Raw genomic sequence first — 24,081 nt, 5'->3', positions numbered from 1 at the left:
CCTGCCTCAGTCTCCTGAGTAGCTGGGATTACAGGCACGCGCCACCATGCCCAGCTAATTTTTTGTATTTTTAGTAGAGACGGGGTTTCACCATGTTGACCAGGATGGTCTCGATCTCTCGTGATCCACCCGCCTCGGCCTCCCAAAGTGCTGGGATTACAGGCTTGAGCCACTGCGCCCGGCGCAGTCTAAAATTTATGTACAGGTTTTTATAAGAACATATTTTCATTTGTTTAGGACAAATACCTGGAAGTGGAGTACTGGGTTTTATGTTTGTTTAATGCTTATAGTTGTATTAAACTGCTAGACTTTTTACCAGAGTGTCTACCATTTCATATTCCTTCCAGGTATATATGAGAGTTCTAGTATTACGTTTTCTTAGAATAAAACATAGGAGAAAGTCTTCATGGCCTTGGTTTAGACAAAGGGTTCTTAAGGACGTCAAAAGCATGATTCATTAAATAAAAAAATTAAAAGTTTTTCTTGACAAAGGACATTAATAGAATGGAAAGATAAGGTTTGGAGGAAGTAGTTATAACTCATATAGCTAGCAAAGGACTTCTATCCAGAAATATATAAAGAGTTCTTAAAAAACTTTAAATAATAGAATCTTTTCTTCAAATAAAGCCTTACTTGGAACAAAAACAAAGATGGGGAGACCAAATCCCTCCTATTTATCTTTAGCTTGATGATGACTTTCATCTTTCCTTCACTTTCTAACCTCTTTCCCTCTTTTTTTTTTTTTTTTTGCCTTGTAGAACATTTAAGTAAACATCTCAGTGATGAAGCATTTCCTCCATCTTGCATATGGAGAAAAATGCCTTGAATATTGTACTAATTTAGAATTTTTTCATTTTCTCGTACGTACTTTTATGGTGGCCAAGGATCATTTATACTTTTATAAAAAACAGCAAACATCTTAAGCCTTGTCTGCTTGGTTTCTTTTTATGCTCTTTTGAAGAGTATTTTGAAATTTCCTTTTTAACAGAGAAATTTTTACAGTTTAAAGATTTTAGAGATCATGTACAAGTAAGATTGACAAAACAGAAAAAAGATTCTAGAGAAAAATTTTAAAGGAGCTGCTTTGATTTTTTTTTTTAATGTTTTTCAATCCTAGCTCAGTCTGCATCTCCAAAGAGAAAAAAACAGCACAAGAAATACAGAAGTGTTATTTCAGACATATTTGATGGAACAATCATTAGTTCAGTACAGTGTCTGACTTGTGACAGGGTGAGTATGAGGGCATTAGAATACACAGAAAATTCCTGTTAAGTGCTCTTGAAAAATGTGACAAGATGATGTGAAAAGTTTAATTCCTTTTCTTTGCTATTGATGATCCTATATGCATTTATTCTGTTTACATCAATACAAATTGATTCTATGTGTAGAATTTACTTTTTCGGAAATAGCAGCAGCATCCTATTTAAAGGATGGTGACCCATCATTGGACAGGTACATATTAGGAAAAATTACTAAATTTGTCATTTATTTTGGTTTCATGTAAAGGTGAGAAGTTGTTCAGCAACAAGAATTGGTAACACATGCATATTCTCCCAAGGCTGATGAAATTTGTATACTGAGAATCTGTTGACATTCACAGACACGAAGCTGTGAATGTATCTCTTACGTTTGGTTATAATACGGTTTGTAAATATTTTTCCATGTTTAGGCTGGGACTCAGATACCAAAGTTCGTATCAAATTCATAGTAAGTAGCAAAGGCATAAATTAAAATTATCATGAATTTTTTTTTTTTTTTTTTTTTTTGAAATGGAATTTCACTCTTGTTACCCAGGCTGGAGTGCAATGGCGCGATCTCGGCTCACCGCAACCTCCGCCTCCTGGGTTCAAGCAATTCTCCTGCCTCAGCCTCCTGAGTAACTGGGATTACAGGCACGTGCCACCATGCCCAGCTAATTTTTTGTATTTTTAGTAGAGACAGGGTTTCACCATGTTGACCAGGATGGTCTCGATCTCTCGACCTCGTGATCCACCTGCCTCGGCCTCCCAAAGTGCTGGGATTACAGGCTTGAGCCACCGTGCCCGGCCAATTATCATGAATTTTTAAAATAACACTTCAAACCTTCAAAGTTTCTTTGAGCTTTTCTTAAAAACAGTTCTACTTTAGGGCAAGGATGAATATGAAATAACATGTCAAAAACAAAAACAAAAATCAATTATTGTGTTAGAATCTAAAATCAAATCTAAGGACTTTCAGTAGGGTCATTTTAATGTAGGTTATTTTGGTACTAAATATTTAAGTGGAATTATCAGACATGTTTTTAGCTATTTAAAATTAGATGCCAGGTTTTGCCTTACCCTTTTTAAAAAACATTTAAAAACCATCAAAGGTCGGTTTTCAAAAATAAATACAATAGTGTTTAAGAATTTGGACCTCAAGATGCAGCATCCAAGATGCTGGATTTGGGGTCTTTAATGCTGCAATGTCTGTGATTGTAATGGGGATGCTAACAGCTACTGGCACAGGGCTTATGTGAAGATTAAATTTGGAATAGCACTTGCTCTGGAATACAGAGCAAGTGTTTTTTGCTATAATGAGTGTAAAAGCAGTTTAATTTTTTTTTCTTATTTAAACTTGCTTTGATCTTTGGAGTCTAAAATCTAACCTTGTAAATGTTTTGCTGGATTACGTTATGTTCATCTTGTTTTTAAAACACAAACAATTGTAGGTGTCTGTAACCCTCGAGACCTTTCAAGATCTGTCCTTGCCAATTCCTGGCAAGGAAGACCTTGCTAAGCTGCATTCATCAAGTCATCCAACTTCTATAGTCAAAGCAGGATCATGTGGCGAAGCATATGCTCCACAGGGGTGGATAGCATTTTTCATGGAATATGTGAAGAGGTATGTATTTATTTTCTTTGTATTACATGATTGTTAAAACTGCGTTTCTGCTGTACTGGCAGAACACTTCCTTTTTTTTCTATCAATGATGTTTCAGGTTTGTTGTCTCATGTGTCCCTAGCTGGTTTTGGGGTCCAGTAGTAACCTTGCAAGATTGTCTTGCTGCGTTCTTCGCCAGAGATGAACTAAAAGGTAAGAAATATAATCGTATCTGTGGCTGAATTGTTGTAGGTGAATCTAAAATACTAGTGGGACTAAATAAAATATACTCATAAAAGTTCAGTTTTAAGACAGCTTGATAGTACTTTCACATATTGACATAGTGTTAGTGTCCTCCTCAACAATATAAATATAACAAGAAAAATCACGTCCTGCAGGAATTCATGTGAATTCCTGTAGTGTAAGACAAATGAGAGGTGAAATATTTTATAGCTGTTCTGAGATCCATAGAAGGGCAAACTCAACCAAAATAATGGACTGACTTATGTATCTGTAATTGTGAACTACTCCATATTATTTAAGATCATTCACTATTTTTGGGTATCTAGCACCTTGCTTAGACATGTGACAGGTAGTCAGTAAGTTTCATTGAATGAATAAATGGAAAAGATATTATTTGAGGCGGGTCTTCAGTGTTGGCAGGAGTTAAGGGAGGGGAAGGTAAACAGTAATCTGATTCATGAGCATAGACTGAAAAAAGGGAACCTTGTTTTACTGTGCTGGGATGTCAGCAAGGGGCAAAATCAAAGAATTACAGGACCATAATAAGCAGTTTACTGTTAATTTGAAAGCAGTGACCAGATCTGTTTTATTTGCAGGTGACAATATGTACAGTTGTGAAAAGTGCAAAAAGTAAGTGATGTTGACAGTGCTTTTAATTGCATGTTGTGCCCCATTTTCCTTGGTTTTTATAATTGGGTATGTGGAGTTAAGTTTGCCACTGTATTTAGAAAAATATAGACCAGGAAGCTTTATTCTAGTAACAATAGAGATGAGCTGTTTTGTGAAACACATGTGAGGTAAAAACCTGACAAATATGGATTTTATTATTAATAATCAAATCCTTTATCTTTTTTACCACATTACCACATGTAAGAATAAAGTTTTTTTTTTTTGGATGGCGGGGGAGACATAGTCTCACTCTGTTGCCAAGGCTGAAGGTACAGTGGGGTGATTGCAGCTCTTTGCATCCTCACCCTCCTGGGCACAGGTGATTCTCCTGCCATAGCCTCTCAGGTAGTTGGGACTACAGGTGCACACCACCATGTTTGGCTAATTGTTCTATTTTTTGTAGAGATGGAGTTTTATTGTGTTGCCCAGGCTGGTCTTGAACTCCTTGGCTCACGATGATTTGCCAACATTGGCCTCCCCAAATGCTGGGATTACAAGCATGAGCCACTGCGCCCGGTCAAGACTTTGTTTTTTTTGAGACAGAGTCTTGCTCTGTTGCCCAGGCTGGAGTGCAGTGGTGCGATATTGGCTCACTGCAACCTCTGCCTTCTGGGTTCCAGCAATTCTCCCTGCCTCATCTTCTCCAGCAGCTGGGAGTAGAGGTGCCCGCCACCATACCCAGCTAGTTTTTGTATTTTTAGTAAAGATGGAATTTTGCAATGTTGGTCAGGCTGGTCTTGAACTCCTGACCTCAGGTAATCCACCCGTGTCAGTCTCCCAAAGTGCTGGGATTCCAGGCATGAGCCACCGTGCCTGTCCAAGATTTTGATATATTGACTTGAACTACAAATTTTATAAAACTGAGATTTTGCTTTATCTAGTTTTACTTAATACCTAGGTGTTTTAAAGGCATAGCCACACCATAGACAGTAGCACATTTGTTAAAACAGAAAAAAATTTTCATCAAGTAATTATATAACTCCCTAAATTTTTGATTACTGATATCTTGGTTTGAATTATTTTTTACAATAAGGGACTCCAGTGTTTTTTTTTTTTTTTTTTTTTTTTTGGGACAGAGTTTCGCTCTTGTTACCCAGACTGGAGTGCAATGGCGCGATCTCAGCTCACCGCCGCCTCTGCCTCCTGGGTTCAGGCAATTCTCCTGCCTCAGCCTCCTGAGTAGCTGGGATTACAGGCACACGCCACCATGCCCAACTAATTTTTTGTATTTTTTTTTTTTAGTAGAGACGGGGTTTCACCATGTTGACCAGGATGGTCTCGATCTCTTGACCTCGTGATCCACCCGCCTCGGCCTCCCAAAGTGCTGGGATTACAGGCTTGAGCCACCGCGCCCGGCGACTCCAGTGTTTTGATTAAGATATTTAATGTCGGCCGGGCGCGGTTGCTCAAGCCTGTAATCCCAGCACTTTGGGAGGCCGAGGCGGGTGGATCACGAGGTCAAGAGATCGAGACCATCCTGGTGAACATGGTGAAACCCCGTCTCTACTAAAAATACAAAAAATTAGCTGGGCATGGTGGTGCATGCCTGTAATCCCGACTACTCAGGAGGCTGAGACAGGAGAATTGCCTGAACCCGGGAGGCGGAGGTTGCGGTGAGCCGAGATCGCGCCATTGCACTCCAGCCTGGGTAACAAGAGCGAAACTCCGTCTCAAAAAAAAAAAAAAAAAAAAAAAAAAAAGAGATCGAGACCATCCTGGTCAACATGGTGAAACCCCGTCTCTACTAAAAATACGAAAAAATTAGCTGGGCATGTTGGTGCATGCCTGTAATCCCAGCTACTCAGGAGGCTGAGACAGGAGAATTGCCTGAACCCAGGAGGCGGAGGTTGCGGTGAGCCGAGATCGCGCCATTGCACTCCAGCCTGGGTAACGAGTGAAACACTGTCTCAAAAAAAAAAAAAAAAAAAAGATATTTAATGTCGCTGGGCGTGGTGGCTCAAGCCTGTAATCCCAGCACTTTGGGAGGCCGAGGTGGGTGGATCACGAGGTCGAGAGATCGAGACCATCCTGGTCAACAAGGTGAAACCCCGTCTCTACTAAAAATACAAAAAATTAGCTGGGCATGGTGGTGTGTGCCTGTAATCCCAGCTACTCAGGAGGCTGAGGCAGGAGAATTGCTTGAACCCAGGAGGTGGAGGTTGCGGTGAGCCGAAATAGCACCATTGCACTCCAGTCTGGGTAACAAGAGCGAAACTCCGTCTCCAAAAAAAAAAAAAAAAAGAAGATATTTAATGTAGGCCGGGCACCATTGTTCATGCTTGTAATCCCAGCACTTTGGGAGGCCAAGATGGGTGGATCAGGAGCTGAAGGTAAGGAGTTCGAGACTAGCCTGATCAACATGGGAAAACCCTGTGTCTACCAAAAATAAAAATATTAGCTGGGCATGGTGGTGGGCACCTATAATCCCAGCTGCTTGGGAGGCTGAGGCAGGAGAATCACGTGAACCCAGGAGACAGAGGTTGCAGTGAGCTGAGACTGCACCATGGCACTCCAGCCTGGGCGACAAGAGGGAAACTCTATCTCAAAAAAAAAAAAAAAAAAAAGATATTTAATGTATATGTGTAACATAATTCAGTGGTGAGTATTTCTAGTCTGATACCTTTTTTGTTTGTTTTTAGAGATAAGAGTTTTGCTTTGTTGCCCAGGCTGTAGTGCAAATGGCTGAATCTTGGCTCACTGCAGCCTCCGCTTCCTGGGTTCAAGAAGTTCTCCTGCCTCAGTCTCCTGTGTAGCTGGCCTTACAGGCATGCGCCACCACACCTGGCTAATTTTGTATTTTTAGTAGAGATGGAGTTTCTCTATGTTGGTTAGGCTTGTCTCGAATGGACTCAGGACCTCAGGTGATCCACCCACCTCGGCCTCCCAAAGTGCTAGGATTAAAGGTGTGAGCCACCATGCCTGGTTCTAGTCTGATATCTGTTGTCTCTGCATTTTCTTTCCTTTTTTTTTTGAGACAGGGTCTCACTCTGTTGCCCAGGCTGGAGTCCAATGGCGTGATCTCGGTTCTCTGCAACCTCCGCCTCTTGGATTCAAGTGATTCTCCTGCTTCAGCCCCTGCCACCAAGTATCTGGGACTATAGGCATTCGCCACCACGACTCACTAATTTTACATTTTTTGTAAAGGCGGGGTTTCACCCTGTTGGACAAGCTGGGTCTCTGCATCTTCTAAAAGATTTTTGCTGCAAAGTTAAATATACTGTCTTTTTGTAGATTAATTGATTTTCTCTTTTCTCCCCTTAGGTTGAGAAATGGAGTAAAGTTTTGTAAAGTACAAAAGTTTCCTGAGGTATGGGTATTATTTTAACTCAACTTATGTGGTAGGAACACAAAGTATTAATGTAACAAAATATAGTAATAAATTCTCTTTACTTGGTTGAAGAATTGAATGGTTGCTATGTATGCCTTATTAAGATTATTCATTTTTTGCTGGGTGCAGTGGCTCACACCTGTAATCCCAGCACTTTGGGAGACTGATGTGGGTGGATCACAAGGTCAGGAGTTTGAGAGCAGCCTGGCCAATGTGATGAAACCCCGCCTCTACTAAAAATGCAAAAATTAGCTGGGCATGGTGTCCTGTGCCTGTAGTCCCAGCTACTCAGGAAGGTGAGGCAGAAGAATTGTTTGAACCCAGGAGGCGGAGGTTGCAGTGAGCCGAGATTGTGCCACTGCACTCCAGCTTGGGAGAGAGAGCGAGGCTTTACCTCAAAAAAAAAAATAAAATTATTCATTTTAAAAGTACTGAGTTAAATATTGTTAAGTGCCTTTTAACAGTGTACTATGTTGAATAAAGTTTAATCAAACTTGCAGGATCTTTTCAGGTCTAAAGCGTAAAATTATAAAAACAAATAGCAGTGAACTTAGAACTATGTTTCACCATTTCCATATTTTTAGCATCTCTGGAAGCGGGTTATACTTGCAGATTAATACTTAACCTTGACACGTCAGTGTATATTGAATACATTCCTTTATCTAGCATTTAAAACTAAATAAAAATCTAAATAACTTTATAATTGTATTTTGATTGAACACCTCAGTTTCTTGGTTATTAAATAAAAATGTCACTGAGTTTTACTTGTTATAATGCTTTTTGTTTTTTTGTATTGACAAGTTAGTTTTTAATTTTATTCTCTTTTAGATTTTATGCATCCACCTTAAAAGATTCAGACATGAGCTAATGTTTTCCACCAAAATCAGTACCCATGTTTCGTTTCCGCTAGAAGGCTTGGATCTTCAGCCATTTCTTGCCAAGGATAGTCCAGCTCAAATTGTGACATATGATCTTCTGTCAGTCATTTGCCATCATGGAACTGCAAGTAGTAAGTATATAGGTTTAATTGTTGTTCCTAGATTAAAAAAAAAAAGTTAAAATAAGCCTGGGCATGGTGATTCATGCCTGTAATCCCAGCCCTTTGGGAAACTAAGGGAGACTCATTTAAAGCCAGGAGTTTGAGACCAGCCTAGGCAACATAGTGAAACCCCATCTCTACAAAAACACAAACAAAAAAAGAATAAATGAACATCCTAATTGATCTTTTAAATAATATCTGAATCTCTAAAAGAAAAAAATTAAAAACAGATGTTACTGCTAATTATTAAAAATGTCAATTTATGAAATTAAATATTTTTTACTATGATGTTTACAATATTGAAAATTGATTGTATAGTTAAATAATAAGGGGATTAACATGAAGATTTTTATATTAGGTTTTTTTTTTTTTTGAGACGGAGTTTCGCTCTTGTTATCCAGGCTGGAGTGCAATGGCATGATCTCGGCTCACCGCAACCTCTGCTTCCTGGGTTCAGGCAATTCTCTTGCCTCAGCCTCCTGAGTAGCTGGGATTAGAGGCACGCGCCACCATGCCCAGCTAATTTTTGTATTTTTAGTAGAGACGGGGTTTCACCATGTTGATCAGGGTGGTCTCGATCTCTCGACCTCGTGATCCACCCGCCTCGGCCTCCCAAAGTGCTGGGATTACAGGCGTGAGCCACCGCGCCTGGCTGTATTAGGTTTTTTAAGAGTATATGTCCTAGCCTGGTATGGTGGCTCACTCCTGTAATCCCAGCACTTTGGGCGGCCAAGGTGGGTGGATCACTAGAGGTCAGGGGTTCGAGACCAGCCTGGTCAACATGGTGAAACCCCACCTCTACTAAAAATAAAAAAATTAGATGTGATGGCGGGCATCTGTAATCCCAGCTACTTGGGAGGCGGAGGCAAGAAAATCCCTTGAACCCAGGAGACAGAGGTTGCAGTGAGCTGAGATTACGTCATTGCACTCCAACCTGGGCAATAAAAGTGAAACTCTGAGTCAAAAAGAAAAAAAAAATTATGTATTCTAATAGCTGGGTGTTAGTGAATCATGCCTGTAATCCTAGCACCTTTGGAGGTTGAGGCAGAAGGATCACTTGAGGCCAGGAGTTTGAGAACAGCCTGGGCAATATAGCAAGACCCCATCTTTAAAAAAAAATTAGCTAGGCATGGAGATGTGCACCTGTAGTCCCAATTACTCAGGAGGCTGAGGCGAGAGGATGGCTTAAGCCCAGGAATTTGAGCCTGCAGTGAGCTGTGATCCCTTCTCTGCACTCCAGCTGGTTAACAGAGCAATACTCTATCTCTTAAAAAAAATAAAAGGATTACATGTTCTGTCTTCAAGTGCTGAAGGAATGGTGGCAAGCATACACACTGAAAAAAATACAAGCATAGTTTTTCCTATACCCCAGCTACTGTGCTAGGCACTGGAAATATAAAAAGTTTATCTTACATTCTTATGTTGTTTTTGTATTGTTGTAATGATTTCTTTTTCCTCAAATTCAGGTGGACACTATATAGCCTACTGCCGAAACAATCTGAATAATCTCTGGTATGAATTTGATGATCAGAGTGTTACTGAAGTTTCAGAATCTACTGTACAAAATGCAGAAGCTTATGTTCTTTTCTATAGGTAATGGAAATAACTATATATGTGAAAGAACATCTCACAGTTGAGGCTTATCAGTGACTTCTAGGACATTCTAATGGATTGCTGAGTCAAGATTAGAAATTGTTTTCCTCCTATTTTATTAAAGTACAGTAAAATGTTGTATAGCAGAATTATTCCTTGTTCAGAAAATGTTCTTACATGAAGAGCAAAGGGATGTATTTTGTCTTAGAAAGATTAATTCTAATTTAAAAATTAAGTATTGATAGTCTGAAATAAGTACTAATTTTTCTCCTAAAGTAGCTAATAATGGAAATATTGCTATAAAAATATTTGGTATTTTTAGCATCTTACAAAGGAAGATGCTAGCTCCTGAAACAGAAGCCGATTAATTATTTAGCTTGATCTTATTAACAAACATTTGAATGCCTACTGTGTTCCAGTAGTTATGTAGATACCCGCAGGTAAGATACAGTGTCATCCCTATGGGTATATAATGTATTTGGTGGATAATACAAAATATTTCTCTTGAAATTCCCAAGACCTAATAAAGTTAGTGTTAATATGTGTGCTAAGTCTAATAAGAAAAATCCATCTACTAGTAATGTGTAAAATGCATATTGAATTTAATTAATCATTGTCCTTAATAGGAAGAGCAGCGAAGAGGCGCAAAAAGAAAGGAGAAGGATATCAAATTTGTTGAATATAATGGAACCAAGCCTCCTTCAGTTTTATATTTCTCGACAGTGGCTAAATAAATTTAAGACCTTTGCCGAACCTGGCCCTATTTCAAATAATGACTTTCTTTGTATTCATGGAGGTAAGAAATCTTGTAATGCAAAGCAGTGGTAGAGGTTTGCTGTAAAATAATTTGCAAATTAGGAGAGCCACAAATTTTCCTCTTGCACTTATTTCCCATTTCCCCACCTGCATTCAAACTTAATGTGTTTAATTCCATATGGTGTCAGAAATTGACTTTCCTTTTTTATCATAGGTTATCTCTAGCCTCTTTATTGTACATATATTTATTGAGTAATTACTTTCTAAACTTTTCGCTAGTGCCCAAACTTTTTACACAGGGGGCCAGTTCACTGTCCCTCAGACCGTTGGAGGGCCGCCACATACTGTGCTCCTCTTCACTGACCACCAATGAAAGAGGTGCCCCTTCCTGAAGTGTGGCCGGGGGGCCGGATAAATGGCCTCAGGGGGCCGCATGTGGCCCGCACCGTAGTTTGGGGACGCCTGGTCTAAAGCCTCTAAAGATCCTTTTTCTTCTGTGAAAGCTCTAATTTCATAGTAGAGTCAGATACTTAAACAGCTGTTTACATTACAGCGAGCTCTTCTATTATACATCATTTTTTCTACCTGAGGCATTCCTGTGCTGGTGATTTTATCTACCAACTATATTGGTGGTTCTTAACCCTGTTGTCTAAATGAATAGTTGGCTTTTTTCCCCAAGTATGAAAATATATCTGGGATTTAAGTAAAAAAGCCTCATAATTAAATATAACTTTGGCTCTTGTGAGACTGGCTGGGTTAATGTATGTTCTTACAATAAATAGGACCTTTGTGTGATCCTGACTAAACTTCAAGGTTGAAGATGGGATATTCATGGTAATTATGTTTGTAGTGAAACCAAAAGGGATAGGGATACCTGTATTGGACATAGAAATTCTAAGGTATATCTTCATCTTGAGGAAACACGTTCACCGAAAATTCTTTATAATTACCTTTCTTGGGAGAGAGAATGTAAGAATAATGATTGAGCTAGGTGCTGTGGCTCACACCTGCAATCCTAGTGTCTCAGGAGGCTGAGGCAGGAGGATCCCTTGAGCCCTAGAGTTCAAGGTTGTGGTGAGCCATGATCTCATGCTGCTGCACTCCAGCCTGGGTAACAGAGTGAGACCTTGACTTAAAAAAATGGCCAGATGCAGTGGCTCACACCTTTAATCCCAGCACTTTGGGAGGCCAAAGCAGGAGGATCACTTGAAGTCATGAGTTCGAGACCAGCCTGGGCAACATAGTGAGAGCCTGTTTCTACAAAAAAATCAAAAAATTAGCTGGGTGTGTTGAAGCATACCTGTAGTCCTAAGTACTCAGGAGGCTGAGGCAGGAGGATTCCCTTGAGTCCAGGAATTTTGATGCTACCGTGAGCCATGGTCATGCCACTGCACTGTCTAGATTGGGTGACAGAACAAGACCCTGCCACTTAAAAAAAAAAATGATGATCAGTCATTTAGTTACTGTTAAAAAATGAGTTTAATCTTTGAAAGGAATACAAATTAAAGCATGAAACAAGTATGTTTAAATTTTTTTTTTTAGGTGTTCCTCCAAGAAAAGCTGGTTATATTGAAGACCTGGTTTTGATGCTGCCTCAGAACATTTGGGATAACCTATATAGCAGGTTTGTTTTTTAAATCTGATCATACAGTGTTGTGAAAGTCAGTTAAACTGGTTAAAAGGGGATTGGATTATTTCACAGATGGTCCTTCTGCTGTATGTTTATGTACAATATCTCTTCTTTTTCCTTCATTTATTCATTCTCAAGTGTGAGTAGGAAGACTTTGTAGCTACTGTGATGTAGTCTAGATACTTCTAATCTTTTTTGTTCTAATTATCTGTCTGTAAAGATATACTTTAGTGGGCTGGGCGCGGTGGCTCAAGCCTGTAATCCCAGCACTTTGGGAGGCCGAGGCGGGTGGATCACGAGGTTAAGAGATCGAGACCATCCTGGTCAACATGGTGAAACACCGTCTCTACTAAAAATACAAAAAATTAGCTGGGCATGGTGGCGTGTGCCTGTAATCCCAGTTACTCAGGAGGCTGAGGCAGGAGAATTGTCTGAACCCAGGAGGCGGAGGTTGCGGTGAGCCGAGATCGCACCATTGCACTCCAGCCTGGGCAACAAGAGCGAAACTCCGTCTCAAAAAAAAAAAAAAAGATATACTTTAGTAATTTAAATATCTTGTTTAAAATAGTTTGCATGTCCCCACACTAAAATTTTACATATATATACCCTCCCACAATTTAATATCTTACTTTTTTTTTTTTTTTTTTTGAGACGGTGTCTCTCTCTCTCTCTCTGTCACCCAGGCTGGAGTGCAGTGGCGTGATCTTGGCTCACTGCAACTTTCACCTCCTGGATTCAAGCGATTCTTCTGCTTCAGCCTCCCAAGTAGCTAGGACTACAGGTGTCTGACGCCTGGCTAATTTTTGTATTTTTAGTAGAGACAGGGTTTTACCATATTGGCCAAGCTGATCTCAAACCCTGGTCTCATGTTCTACCCACCTCAGCCTCCCAAAGTGTTGGGATTACAGGTGTGAGCCACCATGCCTGGCCGAATATCTTACTTTTTTTTTTTTTGAGACGGAGTCTTGCTCTGTCAGTCATGCTGGAGTGCAGTGGTGTGATCTCAGCTCACTGTAATCTTTGCCTCCTGAGTTTAAGTGATTCTCCTGCCTCAGCCTCCTGAATAGCTGGGACTACAGTTGGCTGCCACCATGCCTGGCTAATTTTTGTATTTTTAGTAGAGATGGGGTTTCACCATATTGGCCAGGCTGGTCTCGAACTCCTGACCTCATGATCCACCCACCTCAGCCTCCCATAGTGCTGGGATTACAGGCATGAGCCACCGCACCTGGCAATATCTTACTCTTAAATTGTATTTTTTTTTTTTTTTTTTTTTGAGACAAGTTCTTGCTGTGTCAGCTAGGCTGGAGTGCAGTGGTATGATCTTGCCTTGCTGAGTCTTGATTTCCTGGGCTCAAGGGATCCTCTCACTTCAGCCTGCAGAGTAGCTGGGATCACAGGCGTGCACCACCATGTTTGTTTTGTTTTATAGAGATGGGGTTTTGTTTGTTTTGTTTTGTAGAGATGGGGTTTTGTTTGTTTTGTTTTGTAGAGATGGGGTTTTGTTTGTTTTGTTTTGTAGAGATGGGGTTTTGTTTGTTTTGTTTTGTAGAGATGGGGTTTTGTTTGTTTTGTTTTGTAGAGATGGGGTTTTGTTTGTTTTGTTTTGTAGAGATGGGGTTTTGTTTGTTTTGTTTTGTAGAGATGGGGTTTTGTTTGTTTTGTTTTGTAGAGATGGGGTTTTGTCATGTTGCCCAGGCTGGTCTTGAACTCCTGGGTCAAGCCATCTGCCTGCCTTGGCCTTCCAAAGTAGTGGGATTATAGGCATGCACCACTGGGCCTGGCCTTAATGTTGTAAACTTTAAAATTTTATATTATTTATTTATTTTAAGACGGAGTCTTGCTCTGTCATTCAGTCTGGAGTGCAGTGGTATAATCTCGGCTCACTGCAACCTCTCCCTCCTGACCTTCATTTCAAGTGATTCTTGTGCCTCAGCCTCCCAAATACCTGGGATTACAGGTGCATTGTAACCACACCTGGCTAATTTGTGTGTGTGTGTGTGTGTGTGTGTGTGTGTGTGTGTGTGTGTAATATATATATTTGTTTGTTTGTTTTTTTTTTTTTTTTTGAGACGGAGTTTCGCTCTTGTTACCCAGGCTGGAGTGCAATGGCGCGATCTCGGCTCACCGCAACCTCCGCCTCCTGGGTTCAGGCAATTCTCCTGCCTCAGCCTCCTGAGTAGCTGGGATTACAGGCACGCACCACCATGCCCAGCTAATTTTTTTTTTTTTGTATTTTTAGTAGAGACGGGGTTTCACCATGTTGACCAGGTTGGTCTTGATCTCTTGACCTCGTGATCCACCCGCCTCAGCCTCCCAAAGTGCTGGGATTACAGGCTTGAGCCACCGCGCCCGGCGTAATATATATATTTAAAGACAGGGTTTCACCATGTTGGCCAGGCTGGTCTTGAACTCCTGACCTCAGGTGACCCACCCACCTCGGCCTCCCAAAGTGCTGAGATTACAGGCGTGAGCCACCACGCCTGGCCTAATTTTTGTATTTTTAATAGAGATAGAGTTTCACCATGTTGGCCAGGCTTTCAAACTCCTGACCTTTATTTTAAAACATTTTGTACCACAATTTTCCTACTAGTTATGTTTTCTTTAGTTAAATATTAAAAGTAAAAAAAAAAGAAAAGTAATTCATACATGAAACGCTTCCTACTTGAGAGGCCAGGGAAGGCCTTCATCTGATGAAAACTTCGACTGGTAAAAAACAAAATGAAAAAAAAAAAAACAAAACAAAAAAAAAAGAAAACTTCGACTGGCTGTGATATACAGCTAAGATTTACATGTTGCATGATAATTTTTGAAACTACTTTCATTCTGTTGTTGGCTCTAACATTTTGGAGCAGAAGTAGCTATAAGGGAAAGTTGAAATATACATAAGGCAGGTTAAGCAATAAACTGATAATGTCACTGACCTTAATAAACATAATAAGTCCTTACTGATTTTTGATTTTTATATTATTTTAAGAATTTTATTAGTTCTCAAATTAATTGAGAAAAATAAAAGTCAATTTATTTTTAACTGGGTATTTTGCCATTGATTTAAATGTTAGAAACAAACTTCCTAGAATATAAGCTTTCTTAAGATTGCCATAATTTTAATTCTTAAATTTTTTATGCTTTAGGTATGGTGGAGGACCAGCTGTCAACCATCTGTACATTTGTCACACTTGCCAAATTGAGGCGGAGAAAATTGAAAAAAGAAGAAAAACTGAATTGGAAATTTTTATTCGGGTAAAAAAATGTTGCTTTTCAAATTCATCTAGGATAAAGATGAAGACCTGACAATTAGTAGAGCTATATGATGTTAAGAAAATGATTGGATGAGAGAGTTGTAATAGATATCAAGTGTTCTGGGTGCACAATGGTGAATGACTTCAGGCAGTTCACTACAGTTGTATTGAGTTATGTTCTCCCTTTGTGTGTGTGTGTGTGTGTGTGTGTGTGTGTGTGTGAGAGAGAGAGAGAGAGAGAGATTGAGAGAGAGAGAGAGAATCTTGCTCTGTCTCCCAGGCTGGAGTGCAGTGGTGCAATCTAGGCTCACTGCAACTTCTGCCTCTTGGGTTCAAGTGATTCTCCTGCCTCAGCTTCTCAAGCAGCTGGAACTACAGGCATGCCCCACCACGCGTGGCTAAGTTTTGTATTTTTTTTTTTTTTTGAGACGGAGTTTCGCTCTTGTTACCCAGGCTGGAGTGCAATGGCGCGATCTCGGCTCACCGCAACCTCCGCCTCCTGGGTTCAGGCAATTCTCCTGCCTCAGCCTCCTGAGTAGCTGGGATTACAGGCATGCGCCACCATGCCCAGCTAATTTTTTGTATTTTTAGTAGAGACGGGGTTTCACCATGTTGACCAGGATGGTCTCGATCTCTCGACCTCGTGATCCACCCGCCTCGGCCTCCCAAAGTGCTGGGATTACAAGCTTGAGCCACCGCGCCCGGCCCAAGTTTTGTATTTTTAATAGAGACAGGGATTCGCCATGTTGGCCATGCTGGTCTCAAACTGATCTCAAGTGGTCCGCTGTCTTGGCCTCCCCAAATGCTGGGATTATAGGCATGAGCCACTCTGTCTGGCCCCTTTGTGGGTTTTTGTTTTTATGGATTGGTAGTTGTTGTTTTTAATGTATCGGCATTGGCCAAAATCTTACTGAAATGGAAAATTACAGGTTTCCTTAAGTTAGTGTTGTCTGTAGTCTATCCAGCATGTACTACTTTCATTCTTTTGTGAGATATAATAACCTTTTTGTTTTTTCTGAAGGACTCCTGGGCTTATAAATATACTAATTTTTCACAAATTGAGCATATTATGAGATATCTCTTAATTGTAAGCAACAGAAAGTGTGGTCATAAAATGAAAAGCCTGAACAACCAGGTTTCATGGGCAAGAATTAGCACCCTTCCAGTTTTTCAGGTAGCAAGAAGTCTCCACAGTGATGCTGTCAGTAACATAGCTCCAACTATTTAAGACAATTGAAAATTTGGATCACCAGAGACACCTGTTCATTGATAACTCTACTGAGACACTATTATAGGGAGGAGTAATACTGCAAGAGAAAATTGGGATTCTTTTAGTAAAAACAGGGGAGAAGATACTCAGCAGATTAAAATGAGATGTCCAGTGTGTTTTGTATTATCCTTTCCTGCACATGTGTAGACACACACTTGCTTTTCCTCATTGATTCAGGGCTTTTTTTGTGCCCTTGCCTAAAGTTAAGTGAATTTTACATTTAAAAAAAAAAATGCAGGTGTGGATTTATTTATTTTAGTTGGGCTTCATTTGCTTCTTGAATCTAAGGAAGCAAACTTTAGTTGAATATTAAAAATAGTTTATTCCATCAGTGCTTAAATAATGGACAATGACTGTGTCTGTCAAGGTTTTTTTTTTTTTTTTTTTTTTTGAGACAGAGTTTCGCTCTTGTTACCCAGGCTGGAGTGCAATGGCACGATCTCGGCTCACCGCAACCTCCGCCTCCCGGGTTCAGGCAATTCTCCTGCCTCAGCCTCCTGAGTAGCTGGGATTACAGGCACGAGCCACCATGCCCAGCTAATTTTTTGTATTTTTAGTAGAGATGGGGTTTCACCGTGTTGACCAGGACGGTCTCGATCTCTTAACCTCGTGATCCACCCGCCTCGGCCTCCCAAAGTGCTGGGATTACAGGCTTCAGCCACCACGCCCGGCCTGTCAAGGTTTGATTAATAGAAGCTATTCTAAGTATTTTGAATAGAATCAGAATATAGGGAATAAGAGACTTACATTACTACTGAAATTACTGGGCAGTGAAGGTCAAGAAGACCATTGCTGACTTTCATGAAATCTAGAAGTGGGATAGGGTACCACATTGAGGGTGGGAGGGAAGCAGTGGCCAAGAGTGGCATTATATAACCACAGCAGGGTAAAGAGAGCTTCTGTATAGTGAGTGGCATGAGCCCAATCAAGAGTGTTAGAGCCCAGGCAGAATGAGACTGAATGTCCATGTTGGCCTGACATTGGTGGCTACAGGGGTGCAGCATAGTGGTGATAGTGGCAGTGAACGATCAGTTCCATATGGGAAAATAATCAAGTCATAAGTGTAATAAGTGCCAAGTTTCTCGTTGTCAGATAAGTTTCAAATAAGGAAAGGGAGAAAACTAAAATGTACCTTGTGTTGTTATTGGATTGGAGTAATAGGTATCTTTGTGAACTCATGATAATAGCTGAGTAAATATGGAAGAGTGTGTGTGTGTGTGTGTGTGTGTGTGTGTGTGTGTGTGTTTGTGTGCAGGTATAGAAACTTGATGTTTCTTAACTCTCATTGAAAATGCCTTGGACTAATGCTTACTCTGGTAGGATTGATCATACCTAGCTCTCAGATCTTGACTTCTAAAACATCTTTTTTCTTCTATCCATATAGGTAGAGAATATGTTCAAATTAAACATATATGTATATAAAATATATCTATAGATCGATAGATATGTATCTACATATGTCTATATGTTTTTAAATTTTAGTTTAAAAGACAGGGTCTCATTCTTTCACCAGGCTGGAGCAGTGACTGATTATAGTTCACTGTAACCTTGAACTCCTGGGCTCAAGGGATCCTTCTGGCTCAGCGTCCCGAGTAGCTAGGACTACAGAGGCATACCACCATGTGTGGCTAATTAAAAAAAAATTTTTTTTGTAGAGATAATGTCTTGCTGTCTTGCCCAGGCGGTCTCTAATTCCTGGCCTCAAACAATCTTCTACCTCAGCCTCCCAAAGCTCTGGGATTATAATCTTAAACCACTGTGCCTAGCCTTAAAATAAATTATAGTAACATACAACTCATTAAATAAAATAGGAGATACTGCATCCATATTGCTATAAATAAATGAATAAATGGAAAGGATGAGGAATGAAATGCTTACATCATTTCAGCTTAACTCATTAAACACTTATTAATTACAAAGAGAAAAGACTTTCCGTGGAGAATCCTGACATCATCTCGATGAAATGAATATCATTAGAAATGAAACAAATGAATTTGTTGGGTGCGGTGGTGGGTGCCTGTAAGTTCCAGATACTCAGGAGGTGGAGGCAGGAGGATCACTTGAGCCCAGGAGTTTGAGACTAGCCTGGACAATGTAGTGAGACTCTATATCTTTAAAAAAAAAAAAAAAAAGACAAAGAAAAAAAGAAATGAAACCATGTGCCAGCATAGTATACAATTAGAAGAACATGGCACCACTTCTTTGGTATACAGATGGATAACCTGAATTTCAAATGTGGGAAGTCACAAACCCAAATTGAGGAAAACATTTTATAAAACAACAAACTATTTGGAGGAAAGGAATCTATTCAGCAACTTATTCTGAAGTTGAATTAGGTAAAGAAAATTTCTTTGTATACTTGGAGTTTTCCTGTAAGTTTGACGTTGCTTTATAGTTAAAAAAAAATTCAAAACTGCATAAAGTCCTTGGAAACAATTTCAGCTGTCTGCCTATAACAATGCTCAGAAACCAGAGAAGCTAACTACTGCTGCTATCAGGACCCAAGAGGATTATTAAAGAGGATGCCCAGAAGACGTAGGATGCTGCTGTTAAAGATGTTAGCTCCTGGCCAGGCGCGGTGGCTCAAGCCTGTAATCCTAGCACTTTGGGAGGCCGAGACGGGTGGATTACGAGGTCAAGAGATCGAGACCATCCTGGTCAACATAGTGAAACCCCGTCTCTACTAAAAATACAAAAAATTAGCTGGGCATGGTGGCACGTGCCTGTAATCCCAGCTACTCAGGAGGCTGAGGCAGGAGAATTGCCTGAACCCAGGAGGCAGAGGTTGCAGTGAGCCGAGATCGCGCCATTGCACTCCAGCCTGGGTAACAAGAGCGAAACTCTGTCTCAAAAAAAAAAAAAAAAAAAAAAAAAAGATGTTAGTTCCTACAATACTAAGTGAGATTGGATTCTTTGGAACATGCTTGGAAGTGGTGGCAAAACCCTACTTATGCCATCTGTAGATGCCTCAAACTTGCCCAAAGCCCCAAAGCTGCCACTAGAGGGGGGAAATTGTTTTTCTTTCACTTATACCTTTCATAATATCATGGTTATATATAGTCTGGTATACTACTGGTAATGGATCCTACAAAATGTAGGCTTGTCTTCACAGAAGGGAATATATGAATAAATGAAAATGATGTTCATTAACAGATAATACAGCACAGTCTGCCCCTTTGTCAACTCAGCACCCATATGCACTTATACAACCAAACAACAGTAGCAACAATATCATGCTTCTGCCTGACAATACACCTCCTGCACCAATGTATGTTGCATTTGCCCTTTCCCCATATTTGGGAAACCCGAAGTCCCATCAGTCACTATACCTGTTTCTAAATGATGTTCATGAATTTTTTAGTTCAGACAGTATCAGTATAGTCACGCTTTTCCCTGTTACAGTCTATAAATTAAAGAATGAACTATAATGTTAACCACCAACAACATACCTTATAATAGTAGTCAAACGAAAGAAAGGAAAAAAATAAATTGGTAGTTATTTCAACATCTGTTAAATATTTATAAATACGTATCTGTAGGTCATCACTACGCATTCCTTATTTCCTCTTGTCAGCAAACATCCTGGCTGGTTGTGAATGTGTTTACCTCATAAAATAACCCAGACTTTCATTTCTGAAGAGTTTGAACCCTTAGTAGTCTTGTATGTATGAGGTTTCTCTCTCTGAGTATGGAAATACTAAATGGTGCCTATAGTGGGTTGAATGGTGGTTCCCAAAAAGATATTTCCATGCTCTAATCTCTATAAATTACCTTATTGGTGAATGTGACCTTACTTGAAAAAGGAGTCTTTGCATCTATAAGGATTTTTGAGATGAGATCATCCTCTGTTGTCTGAATCGGCCCTAAATCCAGTAAGTGTCCTTTAACAGAGACACACAGCAGAGAGATACACAGAGAAGAGGTGAAAATCATGAAGATGGAGGCAGAGATTGGAATAATACACCTGCAAGGTAGAAACTTGACAGGCAAGGAATGGAGTCTTCCTCTAGAGGCTCTGCAGGGAGAATGGTCCTGTTGACACTTTGATTTTGGAGTTCTGGTCTCCAAAACTGAGAGAATAATACCTTTTCGTTTACCAAGTTTGTGGTATTTTGTTGTAGCATCCCTCTGAAACTAATAGAGTGGATATAATCTGGTTTCCCAACATAATCCTCTTTGTTCCAATTATGTAGTAATGTAGTATTCATTTTATTTACCCTTTAACTGGGATCAGTCATTGCAGCCAGTACTATAACCTTCTCTTTGCTTGCTGATTCAGTAACATGAGAAACCCAAAATGGCCAGGGGGTTGTCTCAACTTTCAGTCTAGTCAAATTGTTATTGTGTTCACTTGAGACATAAATCTTCCAGATTTAGTAGAGACCAAAGTTGTGAGTATGGTAAGCAGAGCTTCTGTGAATATGTCAGTAGGTAGTAGTAGATGAGCCCTCTTATTTCCTTTACCAGATTCCTAGGCTTATGTATTCTGGTTATGAGAAAAACCACCATATATTGGTTTCTAGTTTGGAGCAGATACTACATCATGTAAGATAGTACCAACTATCTCATGCCTATAATCTCAATACTTTGGGAGGCTGAGGTGGGTGGATCACGATGTTAGGAGTTCGAGACCAGCCTGGTGAAACCCCGTCTCTACTAAAAATACCAAAAATTAGCCAGACATGGTGGCGTAATCTCAGCTACTCAAGAGGCTGAGGCAGGAGAATTGCCTGAACCCAGGAGGTGGAGGTTGATAAGTAGAGATCACACCATTGCACTCCAGCCTGGGTGACAGAGCAAGACTCCATCTCAAAAAAAAAAGAGAGAAGAAGATATGGCTAATAAGCACATAAAAACTATATAATAGTCATTAGGGAATTCTTATAAATACTGATGGTGAGGATCCAAAATGTTGCATGCCAAATGATAAACAGTTTGGTAATTTTTTGTAGGTTCAACCCCTAGTACATGACCCAGCGATCCTACTCTTAGGTGTTCATTCCAGAGAAATGAAAATTTGTGTTCGCATAAAACATGTAAACAAATGTGTATAGGAGTATTGTTCATAATTGCCCAAAACTAGAAACAATTGAAATGTCTATCAGCTGATAAATGGATAAACAAAATGTGTTACAGCTGTACAATAAAATGCTGTTCAGCAATAAAAAGATCATGGCGTACTGATCAGTGCAACATGGATGAATATTAGAAACAGTATGCCAAATGTAAGACACATATACAAAATACTATATAATGTCAAATTTCATTTATATTAAATTTCTAAAAAGGGAAAAAGTGTGGAGACAAATGATTAGTGATTTCAAGGGCCAAGAGCAGGGGAACTGATTGCAAACTGGTGCAGGACAGCTTTTGGGGGTGCTGGAGGGCTTTAAGCTGGATTGTGGTAACAGTTGTACAACTATAAATTTACAGAAAACCATTGAAGTCCATATTGAGTGGGATGATTATACCTTAATAAAATTGCTTTTTAAAAAAGCACATTGGAGTTGGGCAGGGTGGCTTAAGCCTGTAATTCTAGCACTTTGGGAGGCTGAGGAGGGAGGACTGCTTGAGCCTGGGAGTTGGAGATTACTGTGAGCTAAGACCACAACCCTACACTCCAGCCTGGGCAACAGAGCAAGTCCCTGTTTTTAAAAATAAAATTGGCTGAGCTCAGTGGCTCATGCCTGTAATCCCAGCACTTTGGGAGGCCGAGGTGGGTGGATCACTTGAGGTCAGGAGTTCAAGACCAGCCTGGCCAACATGGTGAAACCCCATCTCTACTAAAAATACAAAAATTAGCCAGTCATGGTGGCCGGTGTCTGTAATCCCAGCTACTCAGGAAGCTGAGGCAGGAGAATTGCTTGAACTGGGGAGGTTGAGATTGCAGTGAGCCAAGATTATGCCATTGCACTCCAGCCTGGATAACAGAGTAAGACTCCCATCTCCCAAAAAAATAAAATAAAAAATTAATTAATTTAAAAATGCAAATCTATTATTATTTTTCTATCACATTAGGTTTTTTTTTTTTTTTAAACAAAGCACATGTGTTAAAAACACTAGAATATAAAAATAGATGCCCTTGGTGGATCAGCATCTAAGTGAAGGTTCTGAAAAATTGAAAAGGCAGATAGAATCAGATCAAAGAAGCAAGCCAAAGACCATAGGAAATTACTATGTGGGTTTTAATCTTGTAAGTGGCGGATGATGACCTTAGCATTCTACCCCTATTGCATTATACTAGAAAGATTAAGGTATCTGCCTAGATAGAACAGTGGATGTAGACATGTGAAGTATAATTGATATTCAGGGAGATACGTAAGGATATTGTATACTAAATAGCAAAACAAAACCTCAATAGATGGGTTGATTGAATGGCAAAATAAATACTATTGGAGAGCAAATTAGTATGCTGAAAGATATAGTGGAAAGATTTCTTCTAAAGTGAAGGACAAAAAGATAAGCAGAAAGAACGAAGAAAAGTTTTGACATGTTGGATAGTTACAGGATCCAATATTTTTCTATTATGTATTTTTAAAATGAGAATAGGGTGAGAACTACATTTAGAGTAATCGTTTAAAGTTCCCAAAACTAGTGAGAAACACATCCTTAAATCAATGAGGTAACTGTGCTTAATTAATTTTTAAAAAGCCTCTACCTAAACACATAGGAAGTAACTTCTTAATATCAAAGATAAAGTAAGTCCTGAACGTGTTCAAACATGGTAGTGGTATGAATTTAATGGTTTTTATAATCCAGCATCTGGCAGATTCAGTCTGACATTACATTTTAGAAATCTCAGTTCTCTAGGGATAAGTTGCACGTCACAGAAAGTCCCAAATTTAATTCCATGCCTTGAGACAAATATGCCTTGATTTCTTTGTTAACCATCAGAGACTGCCACAGCATTTTTTATTTCATTGTTCCATTGAAGCAGCTACTTGTGTCCCAGAAGGATCTTTGCCATCACAGAGTATGATCACAGCTTTCTGCAGCCTTGATCTCCCAGGCTCAAGAGATCTTCCACATCAGCCTCCTGAATAGCTGGAACTATAGGCATGTGCCACCACACCCAGCTAGTTTTCTATATATGTGTGTGTTTTTAGTAGAGAGGGGTTTTACCATGTTGCCCAGGCTGGTCCTGAATTCCTGGTCTCAAGTGAGCCACTGTGCCAGGGCAGAGCTTATATTTAATAAATGTGTTATATGTTATATTAAAAGGTGGTGGGTACTATGGAAAAGGGAAACATTGGACAGAATAAGAGGCACCAAGATTACAGTGGTGAGAGGGAGGAGTCAGGTTGGAGTTTTATTTTTTATTTTACTTTTGAGACAGAGTTTTGTCTTTTGCCCAGGCTGGAGTGCAGTGACACAATCTTGGCTCACTGCAGTCTCCTCTTCCTGGATTCAAGTGATTCTTCTGCCTCAGCCTCCCAAGTAGCTGGGATTACTGGCGCTCACCACCATGCC

At 39.9% G+C, this 24,081-nt stretch overlaps 1 protein-coding gene across 2 annotated transcripts in view; it reads left to right on the top strand.

The window, feature by feature from the left end:
• USP33 (ubiquitin specific peptidase 33) overlaps window positions 1-24,081 on the top strand; it is a 72,363-nt gene that overhangs the window by 38,565 nt on the left and 9,717 nt on the right. The window contains exons 12-21 of one of the 2 annotated variants that reach the window (XM_039474042.2): window positions 1,118-1,230; window positions 2,690-2,862; window positions 2,984-3,054; window positions 3,681-3,714; window positions 7,015-7,060; window positions 7,910-8,090; window positions 9,587-9,713; window positions 10,340-10,509; window positions 12,012-12,093; window positions 15,234-15,342. In XM_039474042.2, coding sequence (XP_039329976.1) covers window positions 1,118-1,230; window positions 2,690-2,862; window positions 2,984-3,054; window positions 3,681-3,714; window positions 7,015-7,060; window positions 7,910-8,090; window positions 9,587-9,713; window positions 10,340-10,509; window positions 12,012-12,093; window positions 15,234-15,342 — 1,106 coding nt within the window. Of the gene's footprint in view, window positions 1-1,117; window positions 1,231-2,689; window positions 2,863-2,959; window positions 3,055-3,680; window positions 3,715-7,014; window positions 7,061-7,909; window positions 8,091-9,586; window positions 9,714-10,339; window positions 10,510-12,011; window positions 12,094-15,233; window positions 15,343-24,081 lie in introns of both variants that reach the window. The other variant, XM_039474040.2, reaches the window with a different exon arrangement.

Source organism: Saimiri boliviensis, chromosome 11 (assembly GCF_048565385.1).
Source record: "Saimiri boliviensis isolate mSaiBol1 chromosome 11, mSaiBol1.pri, whole genome shotgun sequence".
NCBI lineage: Eukaryota > Metazoa > Chordata > Mammalia > Primates > Cebidae > Saimiri > Saimiri boliviensis.
The sequence above is the reverse complement of the archived record's forward strand: the minus strand, read 5'-3'. Positions and strand labels throughout refer to the sequence as shown.